Raw genomic sequence first — 17,503 nt, 5'->3', positions numbered from 1 at the left:
CTGTAACTAAATCTTATTCTCAGTGAGACCACATCGTGACTTTGATATATTTTCGTAGGAATCGTAATTTATGATGACTGTATCGACTACCACAAAAAAGGATGCAGGTAAATTGCAAATGCCAATGCTGCGGGAACATGTTTTTGCGCGTAACAATTTTGGTCTCACGTCCTCACGACTTTCTAACCCCCTTCCCTCTCAAAAAACGTTTGCCTTTCGTTTTGTGATCTGTCTTTCTTGCCGGTCCTAACTTGTATGGTGTTCATTGGAGAATCCATATTCCATTAGTTCGATTATGTTTTGTCAATTCTTTCATATTTTTTTCCTCCAATCAATGCATTACGGCCCGTTCACACGCTCCGATTTATCGGATCCGATTTTGTAGGATCCTTATGAACGGATCGTGTGAACACATATAAAAAGAGCCTCCGATAGTCGGATCCGTCAATCTAAAAAATCGAATGGAAACAGAACTTGCTCTATTTTCATCCAATAAGATCAAAGGAAGTCGACTAGATTTGAAAATTACATAGATTTGAAAAACTTGAAAACAAGAATAAAATACAAAAAATATATCAATAAATGTACTGGATAACACAAACAACTGTTCACACGACTATAAATAAAAACAAATACAAATATCAACAAAATTATCGGACCGTCTGAACAAACAACCAAACCAAATGTCGGATGTATGTCAACGTTTCCATGCAAATCAACGTGGGGAATTTTACTTTGTAGCCCTGAATATTGGTCTTATATCAAAGCAAGAACGCCAATGGGTTATTACAATGAAAACAACAAACCGCCATGTGAAAGGCGCACTTCTTCACAAATTTGTGGTGGATACGGCTGGACAAAACTGGGAACAGTTAATGCGACCATGATGGTAAGGACATTGTTAGGGTAATGTTCAAGTTAAAAAATTCGCTCATACACACATCTATTCATACGGGTAATGGTTTCATAACTGATGTGAGCAAACATGTAAAAATTTATTCATTAAAATTTAAAAACATTTCTTTTTATCACTGTGCTAATAAGCCAAAAAACAAACAAACAATGGAGTAAAAACTTAACTAACTTTAAGTGGACCAAGCTAAAGATTTGCAGACAAAATAAATATATGACGAGTTATAATGCAAATTAAATAAGAAATTATCAGTGTTCCTTTACAATGTTACTTAAATATTTAAAGATTGTTATAATTGATAACATGCATGTTGACAATTATAGTGCCTATAACATTATGTACGTATCAAGGAAAGAACCCCTTTAGATAGTCAAATCAATTTTATGAATATTTGCAATGTATGTGACTCGTCTTAAAAGAAGGCTCTTTGACCCTGATGAATAGACCCTTTTGGGATGAACGTCTTGTTCTTGGTATCATGAATGCCAAGAGTGTTTAGTAAGTCATGGTGGTTTTGGCGGGTGCCGTTAACTAAATACGAGGCGTTCACAGTGTTTATCATTTTGGGGTAAATAAATGAAAGCAAAACTCATTAAATATACTGTTTCTAAGCACAATCTAAAAACCTCTATTAGGATATGGTAGTACAAAGAGGGAGTATCTGAAAGAGAAGTAAAGTTTATAAGGAAAAGGTGTCGCGTTTACAAAGGGGGGTGATTTTTATTACAAATGAGGCGTTTATTTGGTAGTTGGCGTTTATTAGATCATTTACAGTTTTCTCAATGTTTTTTTTTGTAATGTTCGCGTTGACATTGCATATGCTTGTTTATATTCATCCTCACTATTGGCTGAGGAAGTAAGCATTTTTTTGATCAGAAAATTACTTTCTTTATTAGGATACTTCTTACAACTCTGCTATGTGGACATCAAAAGGACCGTATCAAACAGCATTTAATCCTATGTTTTGGAGCACATATGTCAACGAAGTGTGTGTCATGGCCGGTGGCATCCATTATAATATTTCAGTTAAGGCTCCTTCGATGCGTAGTCTGTTTTTTGAGAAAAAAAAATTGAACTTGTCTTCCCAAGAATGGTTGAAAGGTATCAAAAATTACAATTACACAACAAAGTTTAACTTTGTCCCAGGCTGCTACGAAGCGGGCTTTAACGTTGGGGATCATTACAACTCGACATCTTTGCGCGCACGCTTTGGAATTGTTAGCCTGAAGAAAAAAGGTGGGTGTTTGGCGAAAGTTATATCAAATAACATCAGTAAAATAAATACATCTTGCTGACGAAGTTGATTGAATTGCTAAAGAAATATCAAATATCAAATCGATTCTTTTAACATCGGCACTACATTTCGAAAAAATCAAGACTGTTTACCTGGTAAATTGAACGGTTTGAATCCGGAAGTATCTTTAGATGTTTGTACATGTAGATCGTCCATGTTAGTTGAGTACTGGAAAGGACTGTTAGAGTTAATGTTGACTGACGCTTCGACAACCCTAGCGGTCGTCATCTTCACACTGAAAATGACTTCCGCTTAGGTTGTCAAAAGTCATTCAACACCAACACCAACTGGAAGTCCTTAACGGGACTCTCGAAACCTAGATGATCTACATCTACAAACATCTAACAGTTTATCTAGGTCACTCATACATGCCAAGTCTCACGTGTTATAGGCTTATGACACACGATTCAGCATCAAGTCTCATAATACGATGTATTCCACACGAAAAAATAAAGTTACAAAAAAGAAAATTTAAAATATAGCAAAATCACACATGGCAGTCGCAAAATGTTTTAACAGTTTTGAAAACAGCTTTCTATAAATTGTATTATTGATTGCCTTTAACTCTGCTCAATTTTTAATATAATAAGGCTTTCTGTTTCTCGAAGATTGTAAAATATGTGTAGTACCTAACAAATTTTTCATGACCTTAGAGGTCGATAGTGAAATTCTATCTCACCCTTTAAAAGGAAAGATTTTTATGGCTCATAAGGGACTCTATAACTGTAGTTGGACACTAACGTATTATTATTATTCCAAGAAATGCCCCGAACCCAAGTTTTAGACTTGTTGGACCGTGAGCAATCTCACGCATGGCCAAATTTGAACCTTGGCATCTATGGTCACTCACCAATGCAGCATGTTCAACGTACAATGTAGAAGTTCCTTATATTAAGTTTAAGATGATACACAACTTGATATTAAGATTAATACAACTTTATTGATCTTTTGGCAGGCTGTCCCAATAAAGACCAAGCGATTGGTATCGGACTGCACATTCCAGGAAAATACCGTCCGTTGTCAATATACTCAATCGGGTCCTGGTATTCAACAGAAGTAGAAACCGATTACATCAAAATTTACGTGCGCTCTCGTTCCGTCAACTAAAGTCCATCATATTAATGACAAATACGTTCCCTTTAAAAATAATGAAAAAAAACAAAAATTCGGCTAAAGTTTTAAATGCAAATCCTAAGTCAATGATTGTGTTTCTACCGATTGTTGTTGGAAGTATAGTCACCGGAATAAGGCTTTTGGCGGTGAAGATTGCGTATTAACTCTGGGATTTGGATTTAAAATAGAAACAAAATGGTGGCGATATAACTTAATGATGTATTACATTCATACTATTCAACTAAATGACAAGCACTACATTCCGCACAAGGACTTTCCTGTGGACTCACATATAATAATTCATGAGAATTTCTTAACAAATCAATATTTTTTAATGATTGCATAATTATATTACGAAACGGATATATATATGGTATAAGTTGTATCTCGTAATAAATAATAAATATAGTCATCTATCAGTACTATAATAATATAATTATATATAAATATTTTTCAGTCACCTTTAGAGTCTTTTTGTATGAGTACACGTATAGTCAGTGGCAGATCTATTATAAGTCATGTAATTTACGCAACTTACGTATACATTTTACCAAGAAACCACAATTTTTCAAATCAATTTCCAAATCTGATCGTCTATCTTCTTGGAGACTGCTCAACATTAGCAAAGTTTTCTGTAGAAGTCCAAGTTCAGCTTTCTGCGATTTTTTTTTACTAATCACATGTTTCGCTATAAAAAGCGATAAAATCTTAACAGTACCCTCATTTTTACCAAATCTGGTAACTTGGCTCGTAAATGGGGTGGCCTGACTTGCTTAAGCTCTTAGTGTAGTCGAAGAGGCCTATTGACCAATCACAAAGACACAAGAAATTCATTAATATCGGGATCAGCGCAGGGAATAATTTTAATCATCGAAGAAAAGTGTTGAGAAATTTCATTTTAAACAATTGAATAAGTCCATGGCAAATATTAATGTTCTATGCAGTGTTCAAAACGACATTTTGAGCGACAAAATGAAATCCGTCGATCAATGAATAATGTGTACATAGAAGCGGATAGCGATGTTGTTTCCCCTGCAGCTATCACTTGTAGTAAGTGGAGTATTATCTTTTAAAATTTATGCATCTAGTAAAAATCATGCGATAAATATTTTCAATTTTCATTCCAATCGGTTTCCTTCAACTATGATTAGGTGTAATATCATGTGTAATACATGACTTTCAGGTATATCTTCTTAAATATCTTAATTATGTGTTATATTTCCTTCAAATTTGTCGTCTTTGGAATGTTTCAGCCAAGTAAATTCAGTCCTATACGATTTTATGATATCATTGAGTGTCCTTTTATCTGGCAAAACTATATGATACACTTCTCTCATTTTTCCCTCTCCTCTCTTCTGTCATCCGTCTTGTTTAGAATGTTTTCAAAGTGTTCAACTCCTTTACTTTTCCTTTTGTGCATGAAAATCAATTCATTTTCACTCTCGTTTTACATCTTTTCCTTTTTCGTCCATTCGTTTTTCAACTTCAAGAGCTCCCTTTCCATTTCCTTTGTCTTCATCCGCTGATGCAACTCATCAAAAAAAACAGTTGCTTTGCTTTTGCTATACTGCTTGAGAATTGCTGCTTTTTGTTCTCTTACATTAGTCCTTACTAACCTCACATGATTAAAGTTCTACTGTTTTTTGTTCAAATTTTCATGTATCTCTTTAAGTTTTACTTCCGCCTTTTTCATGTTTTTCCCGAAACATCTTTTGCGATGATTTTCAATTGCAACACTGCATGTTTACGATAATCAATGCTGTTCAGATACTATTCAAAAGAAGTAATAATAATAACAGCTAATCTTTATTGAGGATGCCAACATCACTAAAAGTTGTTTACAGAGGGGTCCTCTAAAAGTAAATAAATATAATATAACTACTTAAAAAGAAAAAGAAAAAGAATACAAATCGAAAAATATGAAGATAAAACTACATCATTTCAAAATTAACATGCGAAAAACAAAACTAATTAAAATAGTGCTTTCTTGATACCACGCTTAAATTGGCTTAAGGTGGGCACATCTCTTAGGGAAAGGGGTAAGGCATTCCAAACGTCCGCTGCAAAATTTATTGTTATCCAGTGCCCCATCTTCTGTGTGCTAATGATTTGCGGATATTTCGCTTTGAACAAGTATTATAGTTATGATAGTTACTGTTAAAACAGCAGTGAAAAGTTTGCATAAAAAGGTTATTAACTACCTGTAAACTTTGGTTCGTAGTTTTAGATTGTCGTGCTTTACCAAACAGTTAAGAAACTTGAAGAGTTCCGTTTATTTTGAAATCTAAATCTTTGGTAAATTGTGTATGGCTTTTTGGTTTGTTGATGTGAATGTGAAAGTCTTATCTGCGTGTAGTGCTGTGATTTATCGTCTACGTAGCGGAACCAAAAAAATAGTGCATGTTGGTGAGTCGCGAGCATTCGTTCTTCTACAGTCTGTAGGAAAATTTTAGCAACAGTGATTTGGCGTCAAAAGACGGCTGTTTATCTGTTGGTTATATGTATGGTTTTTAGTTTTTAATGAAGGTTTCAGTTGATTGTAATCTTCATTTTGATTTGTTTGTAGGTGGGTGCAGTATATGTCTGTCAAGTATTTTGATAGTTGGTAAGTATAGGCTAATTCAGGATATCTGTTGAAACATCATTATAAAAAGGTTTTACGGGAATTATCGCAGAAGCATATGGAAGAGCGATCATCATTGCTAGTTCATATTCAAAGTCGAACAATATTACTTTTAACAGTTATTTCTGTTTTAATATTTTTACTTGAACCACAGAATAGATATATACAGAAGCGCCACTCAGCGAAAAATCTGTCCCCTACTTGTACCCAGTTCTTAAGTGCGCATCTTTTGCGTCCGCCATTACTCCAGCCAGATAAACTGGCCAGAATGTATATATATTAATATTATGAAGAGTTGTTTTTCGAAAATTTGACGAATTTAAATTCACTTATGGACAAAATTTTTAATGCCATCGGATAGGATACCAAGCATATGAGGTGAAAAACAGTTTTGTTGTAAAATACGTTCTTCAAATATAATTTTACGGGTTTTATAGTTTCTTGCCTTGAATTGTATGCGAGATCCATGTTTAGAACGAACGCCCACAACGCCCTTTCTTTAATAATCTGGCCCTGATTATATTATACTAGACTAATGATAATCAGTTGTCATAAACAGGTGTCTTCAAATGTTCCAACTAAAAGTTGGTCGGTATTTCCATGCAGTCGTTTATAGAAAGATGTAGAATATTTTGAGAACCAAATTAAAGAATTTGATTTAATTGCCACCATAGTTCATGTACAACATATTTATGTAATTTTCACAAAAAATATTTAGTCCCGATGTTGCTTCGATCGTTGACAAAGGAAACCCTGCCGGACATTTTTCTAACGAGATGTGTGTAATGATAATATACATATGCAAATGTTAAAAACGAATGACAGATGTTTATAATTACGATCATATATTATTAGCATTTGTCATCGACGCTAAACATGAAAAAATTCATCGAGCATAAGCTACAAATGTCAGTTTCTGTAATCATTTTTCTCTTTTTAACTCTATTCCATGTAGCTAGATGTCATTCTGACGTTGCTCCTGACTCGCAATGCGTGAGTATGATGCCAAGACACGGTGTTCCGTCTCAAACAGTTAACAACTGAAGGTCATATATTTATTGAATTCCGACAAACGATGCGTACAGCAAACATTAGTATTACGCTAGCAATACGTATTTATCACTACTCACTTTGAAGAAAATAAAATATTCTATAGTAAACAAGAAATTTTTACTGTCTTAAAAATGCTAAGCCAAAACAAGTTGGCAACACGGCAGCGTCCTCTGTGGCAACATCTGTTCAAAATAGCTGTGTAAAATAGTTCTCTTTGTGCTGTCAAAAATAACATACGCTTTAAATAATCCTCCCTTCCGATACACCCTTCCATTTGATATAAAAAGCTTCCTTTAGTCATAGTTAACGCCTAATGTCTTATATTTAAAATATTGTTACTAACATTAATAAAGTCAGTCTCGAGCTGGAATCGTTTCTGTTATTGCTACACCTCAACCCAGTTCTCCTCAATATTTAGACATCCTCTTCGACAGTCGTTAACGTCGCGTCGTGTTTGTACACTACTGAATAACAACTTTAAAAAATATGCGTTTTCGAGAGTCGATAAGTAGATAAACCAGTAAATTCCACTCCGGGTATGCGTTTCGAATACCTCTCATGTCAAAATTGAATTTTACTTAAAACCTTGCTGCACACCTGCTGCAAGCATGCCAAATACAAATCCATCTCAAGTCATACGAATGCGTACATCATTTCTTTTGCGACTCAACATGCTATAGAAGCAGTAAAGTTTTACACGCTAATCCCAATAAATACCATTCCAAATAGATCGTGCTAGGTATATAATTACAGCCAAATTGATAGAACGTACCGAAGGATCGATTTCCTCCAACGTCTACAAGAAAGCAGCAAGATTTTCTTAAATTCAATGAATAGGTTTATGTTACTGCAGAAAAAAGTGGATTTCCTTTTTCGTGAACGTGTATAAATTTTAGAGAATAGAGCATCTACACGGTCACCCACAAAAAGGGAAACCGCATAAGTTAATTATAAATTCACTGAAATGATTATGCATAGTAATATCTTTAGCATTCAAAACAGTTTAATGAGCTCAACAGTTCTGCACCTCTTGAATTTCATAAGGTTTGTAAAGCATGCATTTAAAGCAAAGCAATTTAAAAGTAATTTATACAGTTATTTTCATCTCGAATTTATCATACAAAAGCTTTTTAACATCAAAGCAACATTTGTTGAGATTCAAAGGCTGCAAAAACTTAATCACAATTTCCCGCCATGAATTTCTACGTACATGGACAAGGGCATGTAAATAAATTAACCAGACGGAGCAAATAGCATAAATTATCTATTTATGTCGATTTCTTTCAATGCATACATAATTATTTGTGCGTTCTCCGTTTTTTTGGAACACACTGTATATCGATTTTCTTCAAAGGGCGTAGGAACATTGATAATTGGGAGAGGGAAATATTCATAAATACATGTCATAATACTCTGAAAACAATTGATATCAAAAGAATTGAACAATGCATATCATGAATACACTGTTTTCTTCTGGTATAGGGTGCTGTCACCCACTCCACTCGCCTTAATATAAGGACGTTGACATTTGAATGGGAGCCACCAAAAGGAATATCAGGTAATATATCTTTCTACGCCACCGTCGTGAAGAATTTTTCCACATTCTGGGTGCAACTTCAGTCGCCTGTAATCACTAACAAGGTATAGTATGATATTAAATTTTGCATAAGTTTTCTCCATCACTCAGTTTGTGTGAAGTGTATGCAGGTAAAAGATATTCTTTTAGAAGTCATTTTAATTTGTTGTATGTTCGTATCTCCACAGAACGGTAACGGAGCTGGCTCTAATGTTGTTAGTATGCCATTTATATTCTTTATGGGACTGGCTGTTGTCTTGTTTCAAATGTGATTGGAAACTTCTCGATGGTGTTCTATCAAACATTGAAAATTTTATACTGGATTGTGTTTATTCCTTGCATCTTATGCCAAATAAAAAACATTGCCCCATGACATGCATGTTTTATCCTTACGTGTCAAACAATAATCCCTTGAAGCACAAATGTTTATGTTGTCAAATATTTAATCATATTGTAATACTTCATGTGTATGTATCAATAAAATGCTTATAAAATAAGAGAATTTTTTCGTGCCTGTTAGTGTCACTTTTTCTATGAAAAAGCGTCATGTAATAATAATTCACGTGTATAAAATACAAAATTAACATCTTCAACTCATTGCTTTTTACTTTGGCCTAATTTTTTGGCTGCCGTAATGTTACAACAATTTTCATACTTCAACAAGTAATAAATTTAAAATATGCATTCAACCATAGAAACCATGAAATGCAAAATAAGTATCATTTCAGCTTGAGTGTGGGCTGCCACTCGTAGCAACACACGTAGTAACCATGCAAAATAATATTTCTGATCACGAAACCGAATTATAGTTGTTCTTCATCTCCTTGCACCACCGCGTGGGTTTTGCCGTCATAGGTTTTGCTCCAAATACATTCAACAATCGAAGAGGCTATAAATGTCAACATTGCATGTAGATGGAACTAAACAAAGTAACCATTTATTTTACACAAACTTCTATCAAGTGATGATCTTGCTAATTTTCATTAAATACTTTCCAAATATTTTCAAATTGATAATTGTATGTTTGTACATGTCCATAATAGAGTGGATGTTTTTAACGTTTCGTCAAGGCAGCAACAACAATATCAAATGTTTTCTCTCGTATATTTCGGGATTGCATTCAGCAAATGCATGCGCAGCGTTTGAAAAAAGGGCCAAAGTTTGGTGCTGTCATTCGTATAAAACTAAAGTATTGCAAAACAAAATTACATTTATGTAAAGCCATGCTATAACGAAATTTGTAAAAATGATACAGAACAAACTTCTTAAACATTTTTATGACTTTACGACCGATTGAATCTACTCGTCAAACTTATAGGTATTCGAATATCTTATTTTCTTGTTAATTAGTCTTTGCTTAGCTGTCATACGATGCCTGAGAGCTTAAATGAAAAATGTAAAATAAATCGTTTCGAAACTTTTGTTTAACAAGAAACTTGTGTTTGAGAGAAATTTATTCAGGTGAATGAAACTATGCGGAAATTTACTCACATGCAAGCGTGGAATATTTCAATGAATAATACTTTTAGTTCTTTGAGATCATCATTTCGCATGTTTCCGCAAAAAGAGTCATTATTTTCAATGTTAATGTTGATTGGCAAAATCCAAAATAATCGGGCAACTCGCTAGAAAAATCTAGTTTGTAAAGGAACATAGTTATGTAACTGCTACAAAGAATTTATTCCTGGTGCTATTCAAAAGCAGGAGAAGCAAATTTTTTGATTTTTAGGAGGGTTGTGTGGGCGCAACAAAAAAATCATAAACTAGGTACCGCAGACCAAGTTGGCAAATGAATTTTCCTCATTTACTTTATCTGATATCTTAAGCTCGCTTACATTTTTCCAAACTTTTCATATTTTACGCCCCCTGACATCCATAGCTTTGTCAAACCTCAGCGCTAGCGTAAAACTCGCCAATCTCAGCGCTAGCGTAAGACTCGCCAATATCATCGCTAGTGTAAGACTCGCCAATCTCAAAAACATTCGGTGGTCTCGGTAAATGGTTAAAAGGTTGATGAGTTTTCTGCGTTTTCAAAGTTAACGACTGTTGTTTTTATAACACCGCCCACGCAGTGCTATAGTAACGAAAAATTTTACGTGACTTTGTTTTGGCGACGCTGCGTTGTGCAACAATAAATTAATATCTTTATGTTAATGTTGAAAACAAGTGACAAATGAATGAATAGTCTCATAAACTATAAGCATTCGTCAACCAAACTTTACGCAACAGAAATTCACCGATTACGAGCAATATAAATGGCTGTTTTTGTCATTGTTCTTATATGTTTAACTGTTTTTCACGGAGTTAAATGTCGTCCTGACGGTGCACCTAGTTCACAATGCGTGAGTATGATGCCAAACCACCGTGCTGTCTCTCAAACAGTAGCTAGTCCATATCAAGTCAAGGTTGATAAAGCCTATTACATGTATGGCAAGAAAGTTCATGTATCAATCGAAAGCTCAAATGTCAGTATCAAAGGTTTTCTTATTCAAGCAAGGCCAGTCGGTCAAAACAGTGCAATCGGTATGTTTTCAAGACTACCAGGAAATACAAAGTTCGTAAGTTGTGGCAACAACAAGGTAATAACAAAAAATAAATTGAGGCTTTCCTTACTTTGCAAGTCATACATTATAAATTCACCCAGCATTGCTATTGCTTAAGAGAAGTCTTATCACGAGTAAAAAATCGTTGTTCTCAAATTTACGAAGTATATGCACATGTTCTTTAAAAGGTATAACTTGATGAATTTTTGCGTATCAGTAGGGTAGTTGCATGAAATAGGGGTATACTGCAGTAGATAGTTATTTTCTGTTTCACCTCAACATGATCGCCTTTGTGCTCGAATGACTTCATGCACTTCAAAGCATTTACCCAATGAAATGAATTAACTCTCTCTTCCCATGCTTTCACTCTGAAAAAGGAATGTCAAATACAGCTGAGTGAACACAACAATTATTTTTGCATATTTTGATTTTATTGATTTTTATTTGATGTTTTACGTTTAAAATACGTTAGCTTTCGCGTTTTCTAGCAAGCTATTTCGTTAAAAACCACCCCGCCCGCATGAATTGCTACCCACACAGTTTTTATCATTCCAGAAATTTTTCCAAGTATTTTTTGTTTTCGGCAAGTTTCAAAACAACATCAATTTTTCCTCGAGACATGATTTTTTACATCATACCTTAATTTAGCTTAGTTAAAAACTTTTTACCATTATTTATGTTAAGAAGTTGATAAGAACATTGCCGATATCTAAGGAATGAAACAAATGATAAGTATGCAAATAAAATTTAACAAACTAACTTCGATTAACAACTGAAGGTGAAATAAATATTGAATTCCGACAGCAAACGATTCGTACAGCAAACATTAGTATTACGCAGGCAATACGTATTTATCACTACTCACTTTGAAGAAAATAAAATATACTATAACAAACAAGAAATTTTTACTGTCTTAAAAATGCTAAAGCCAAAACAAGTTGACAACACGGCAGCGTCCTCTGTGGCAACATCTGTTCAAAACAGCTGGGTAAAATAGTTCTCTTTGTGCTTTCAAAAATAACATACGCTTTAAATAATCCTCCCTTCCGATGCTTCATTTCCATTACGTTGTACATATACATATTTGATATAAAATGCTTCCTTTAGTCATAGTTAACGCCTAATGTCTTACATTATAACTATTGCTACTAAAGTCAGTCTTGAGCTGGAATCGTTTCTGTTATTGCTACACCTCAACCCAGTCCTCCTCAATATTTAGACATCCTCTTCGACAGTCGTTAACGTCGCGTTGTGTTTGCACACTACTGAATAACAACTTTAAACAATATGCGTTTTCGAGAGTTGATAAGTAGATAAATCAGTAAATTCCACTCCGGGAATGCGTTTCGAATACCTCGCATGTCAAAATTGAATTTTACTGAAAACCTTGCTGTACACCTGCTGCAAGCATGTCAAATACAAATCCATCTCAAGTCATGCGAATGCGTACATCATTCTTTTTGGGACTCAACATGCTATAGAAGCAGTAAAGTTTTACACGCTAATCCCAATAAATACCATTTCAAATAGATCGTGCTAGATATATAATTACAGCCAAATTGATAGAACGTACCGAAGGATCGATTTCCTCCAATGTCTACAAGAAAGCAGAAAGATTTTCTTAAATTCAATGAATAGGTGTATGTTACTGCAGAAAAAAGTGGATTTCCTTTTTCGTGAACGTGTATAAATTTTAGTGAATAGAGCATCTACACGGTCACCCACAAAAAGGGAAACCGCATAAGTTAATTATGAATTCACTTATGCATAGTAATATCATTAGCGTTCAAAACAGTTTAATGAGCTTAACATTTCTGCACCTCTTGAATTTCATAAGGTTTGTTAAACATGCATTTAAAGCAAAGCAAGTTAAAAGTAATTTATACAGTGATTTTCATCTCGAATTTATCATACAAAAACTTTTTAACATCAAAGCAACATTTGTTGAGATTCAAAGGCTGCAAAAACTTAATCACAATTTCCCGCCATAAATTTCTACGTACATTGACAAGGGCATGTAACTAAATTAACCAGACGGAACAAATAGCTATTGCACATGCATAAATTACCTATTTATGTCGATTTCATTCAATGCATACATAATTATTTGTGCGGTCTCCGTTTTTTTTTGAACACCCTGTATATCGATTTCTTCAAAGGGCGTAGGACCATTGATAATTGGGTGAGGGAAATATTCATAAATGCATGTCATAATACTCTGAAAACAATTGATGTCAAAAGAATTGAACAATGCATATCATGAATACACTGTTTTCTTCTGGTATAGGGTGCTGTCACCCACTCCACTCGCCTTAATTTAAGGACGTTGACATTTGAATGGGAGCCACCAAAAGGAATATCAGATAATATATCTTTCTACGCCACCGTCGTGAAGGATTTTTCCACATTCTGGGTGCAACTTCAGTCGCCTGTAATCACTAACAAGGTATAGTATGATATTAAATTTTGCATAAGTTTTCTCCATCACTCAGTTTGCGTGAAGTGTATGCAGGTAAAAGATATTCATTTCGAAGTCATTTAAATTTGTTGTATGTTGGTATCTCCACAGAACGGTAACGGAACTGCTCTAATGTTGTTAGTATGCCATTTATATTCTTTATGGGACTGGCTCTTGCCTTCTTTCAAATGTGATTGGAAACTTCTCGATGGTGTTCTATCAAACAATGAAAATTTTATACTGGATTGTGTTTATTTCTTGCATCTTATGCCAAATAAAAAACATTGCCCCATGACATGCATGTTTTATCCTTACGTGTTATCATTCAGGTGAATGAAACTATGCGGATATTTACTCACATGCAAGCGTGGAATATTTCAATGAATAACACTTTTAGTTATTTGAGATCATCGTTACGCATGTTTCCGCAAAAAGAGTCTGTATTTTCAATGTTAAGGTTGATTGTCGAATTCCAAAATAATCGGGTAGCTCGCTAGAAAAATTTAGTTTGTAAAGGAACATAGTTATGTAACTGCTACAAAGAATTTATTCCTGGTGCTATTCAAAAACAGGAGAAGCAAATTTTCTCTTTTTTACGAGGGTTGTGTAGGCACAGGAAAAAAATCATAAACTAGGTACCGCAGACCAACTTGGCAAATGAATTTTCCTCATTTACAGATATCTGAGGCTAGCTCACACATGACCATTAAGCCAAGTGGAACTATCAGCAACAGAGCAATGTCTTCATCAATGTGTAACAACAGCACGTGGGCTGCGAACAATCCAAGTTGCAATGGAGGTGTCCCAAATGTCGTGAATCGGCCATTCATAATCCTGATGGGTATAGTTTTTGTGCTTTTCAAAATGTGATTTGAAACCGATTGACGGTAGACATAATTTCTAATTTCCTGTAAGAAGGAAATGTATTTTCCTTTGCACATCAATATTATTTGTAAAACTAGTTACTTCACGAAAAATTGGGTAATGCTGTCCCTGTACCTAGATAACAATAATTGTAGCTCTATACGTAATGGTCTTATACCAATAAAGCATAATAATTAAGTAAGAGAATGTTAAAAGTTCCTCTATGAGCGTGCCCCAAAGCTGCTCAAATTTTTTGCTTTTTGAAATTGCTCCAAGTCATTATTGCATTTTTGGTTAATTTATTCTAAACATGATGCTGACATCCGAGGCTAACTCACACAATGCCATTAAGCCAAATAGAACTATTAACAACGAAGAAAAATCTACATCTTCGAATAACAACAGCAAGTGCCCTGCTAAAAATCCAGGTTTCAAAGGATCACGCTCAAAAAACATGGCTTTGCCATTAATCTTCCTGATATATTTGATTCAGTGATTCTTGTCTTTTTTCAGGATGGAACTTGACACATATAGTAGTACTTGTATTCAACATCAAAGAATCTCATAACCTTTGTCCTTGTGCTCGTCAACCTTATTAATGAAACTAATAATTTCACAAATATTGTGGTAATGCAAGGATGTCCATAAAATTATCAATCATTATGAATCATAGCATGTTACACTGCTTTTATATGTGGCTTATGAAATTAAATTTCATGATTACATATTTTTATATAATTGCATTGTGTAAGCCTTTAAAAGTGTCCAGTAAAAATTTTAACGAATAAAAATGATTCTTTGGTAGAGAAAATCACATTAAAAATGACACTGCCGTACGAAAATTGTCAGTCATTTTGTGTGCGGCCAAAGGGGTTAGTGACGTCAGTCGTCGTGTATAATATATATGTACATGTATATTCGGTGTAGTAAATTCTACTATTTAAATATAGCGTGGCAGGACAACGAAAGCGCTTTAGCGTGCTAAATATGAATGTGATTGTTGCCAATGAAGTGCCAGGCGGGAAACGGATTCTCAATATAAATATTAGAGCCTAATTTTAAAACATAGTCATAAACAATTTGGTTTTATGAAATTTATTAAAAGAGTGACGTTTCGTCTTTACTCAAGACATCTTCAGACTAATTAGGAAGTTAACAAGAATATAGATATATATAGACCCTTTGCAGTGACGTCACGTACGCTATAGCAACAGTTGCTGGGGGAGCATCTGGAGGACAAGCAGATGTGCACGCTTTATATGTTAATATGGCTAGTAACATAAAGTCAGCGCTTTCTAGGTCAAAAAAAGGTTTTTTGCCTGGATATATAGAAAATATTCAGTGTAAGGTTAGTAAAGCGCGTTACAAAATGAAATTAGGACATTGCAATGGAGATGATCCGTACGAAATACCAAAAAATCAATGGCTCGACGATATCGATCTGTGGCCTGCTGTCATCTACATTCATGTTGGCATGTATTTATTATTTTCGGTCAGTGCGTACTCGAAAGAGCAGTTAAAAACTATAAGTCTTGATAGTTATCAAAATTTTGTGAATGGATGGGTGCGTGAAGTGTTGGTGAAAAAATATGACGATTATTGCTTGTTTATAGCTCAAAGCAGCTTGTCGCATCAACAGAGATTCACCTTCCAAGCATTTGCTATCTAGAGCTGAAGAAATTTTCAACTGCAGCAACAAGATGGGGTTGCCAGCATGAAGAGGTGGCAAGAGATGAATATCGGAAATGGCTAAACACAAACCATGAAAATGTTTCAGTAACAAAGAGTGGATTCTGGATTCATTTGACCCATGGATCTCTTGGTGCTTCTCAAGATGGACTTGTCTCTTGCCAATGTTGTGGCAATGGGACTTGTGAAATAAAGGCTTGTTATTCATTGTGTCTATGTGTCATGGGGAAAAGGTCAACATAATAATTACATCACCTATTGATTTTGTTTTGATAGTGTCCATTTTGCCATAAAGATGAGACAATTGAAACTTCAACAGATGAAAGGTTGTTTTGCATTGAAGTAAAAAGTGATGGCACAAAACAACTTAAAAGAATTCATGCGTATTACTATCAAGTACATTTGTAAATTATTGTAATTTCATTTAACAAGCTTAATGTATAGCAATTCACTTTCTTAAGTTATTGCTCAGTTGTCATGCACTGGTTTCAGCTAATGTGATTTTGTTGTGTGGACAGAAAAAGACATGTTTTCATAAATTCCTTTAACAAGCTTAATGCATAGAAATTCACTTTTTTAGGTTATGGCTCAGTCGTCATGCACAGGTTTGAGCTACTGTGATTTTGTTGTGTGGACAGAGAGACTTGTTTGTTGAACGAATCTTGCAAAATAACGAATTTCTAGAAAGGAAGATAGAGGCAGCAAAGAAATTTGTGTTGAGGAGACTCCTTCCAGAGTTAACTGAAAAATGGTACTGAAGACCCAAAAAATTGAATAAATGAAATATAATGCAATCAAATGTCTTATGAATATTATTAGTACAATTTAAATGTATGCATGCAAAATCTTTTAAAAGATATTATTTAGTCATAAGGTAAGACAGAATAACAAATGTTAATTAGTGCACAGCTAACAGTAACTATTTTGTCAATCGTAGTGGGCTCATTTTCTTTAGAATTGACAAAATCAATGGCTGAGTTGAACTAAGAAGTGCATATTTCTTTCTAATGTTTCCAATCACTCTTCCACATGAATCCTCACATTAGCAATTCGTCAGGTTTGTTCAACTTCAATGCCACTACCCTTAGTAAAAGCTGGCATCTTGATAGTTGCACAGTACAAACCAACTGACTCCTGGATATCAAAGCGTTTATCAACTAAGATTACATCTCCAGGTAAGAGCTTATCAAGGAGTCCACTGTTCTCAGTCAAATGTTTGTCACTGACTCTTCCTCCCAGCCACTGGAAACAAAGCTTACTGTACACTGGGGGAGTGACAGCATTTAAGTACTTAATCGTGTTGTGGTGCTTTTAGGATGAGTAAGTTTGGGCCCTCGCAAGAGGATTTAATGCACGATCCAAAAAATCTCAAAGCAG

At 34.5% G+C, this 17,503-nt stretch overlaps 2 protein-coding genes and 1 long non-coding RNA gene across 5 annotated transcripts; 2 read left to right on the top strand and 1 right to left on the bottom strand.

Moving 5' to 3' along the window:
* The first annotated feature begins 58 nt into the window (after positions 1-58).
* Positions 59-3,897, top strand: LOC124445750. The gene is made up of 4 exons (XM_046996498.1): positions 59-107; positions 742-889; positions 1,810-2,149; positions 3,163-3,897. The coding sequence occupies exons 2-4, from the start codon at positions 779-781 to the stop codon at positions 3,312-3,314; spliced, it is 603 nt and encodes a 200-aa protein (XP_046852454.1). The 5' UTR covers positions 59-107; positions 742-778; the 3' UTR covers positions 3,315-3,897.
* A 5,191-nt stretch (positions 3,898-9,088) lies between these two features.
* On the bottom strand, positions 9,089-10,630 carry LOC124445752. The gene is made up of 2 exons (XR_006948246.1): positions 10,408-10,630; positions 9,089-9,492 (listed from the first exon to the last, which is right to left on the bottom strand). It is a non-coding gene; the product is annotated as an uncharacterized LOC124445752 (long non-coding RNA).
* Positions 10,631-10,742: 112 nt separating this feature from the next.
* On the top strand, positions 10,743-16,920 carry LOC124445747 (putative defense protein 3). 3 transcript variants are annotated; one of them, XM_046996495.1, is made up of 3 exons: positions 10,743-11,151; positions 13,403-13,561; positions 16,707-16,920. In XM_046996495.1, the coding sequence occupies exons 1-3, from the start codon at positions 10,828-10,830 to the stop codon at positions 16,779-16,781; spliced, it is 558 nt and encodes a 185-aa protein (XP_046852451.1). In that variant the 5' UTR covers positions 10,743-10,827; the 3' UTR covers positions 16,782-16,920. The 3 variants fall into 3 exon arrangements, with proteins under 3 accessions (XP_046852451.1, XP_046852450.1, XP_046852449.1); XM_046996494.1 differs by lacking the exon at positions 16,707-16,920 and adding an exon at positions 14,252-14,639; XM_046996493.1 differs by lacking the exon at positions 16,707-16,920 and adding an exon at positions 13,685-14,080.
* Positions 16,921-17,503: the final 583 nt, after the last annotated feature.

This window comes from Xenia sp. Carnegie-2017, unplaced genomic scaffold, assembly GCF_021976095.1.
Source record: "Xenia sp. Carnegie-2017 unplaced genomic scaffold, XeniaSp_v1 HiC_scaffold_22, whole genome shotgun sequence".
NCBI lineage: Eukaryota > Metazoa > Cnidaria > Anthozoa > Malacalcyonacea > Xeniidae > Xenia > Xenia sp. Carnegie-2017.
Note: the sequence above shows the minus strand (reverse complement) of the source record. Positions and strands in the feature narration are given on the sequence as shown.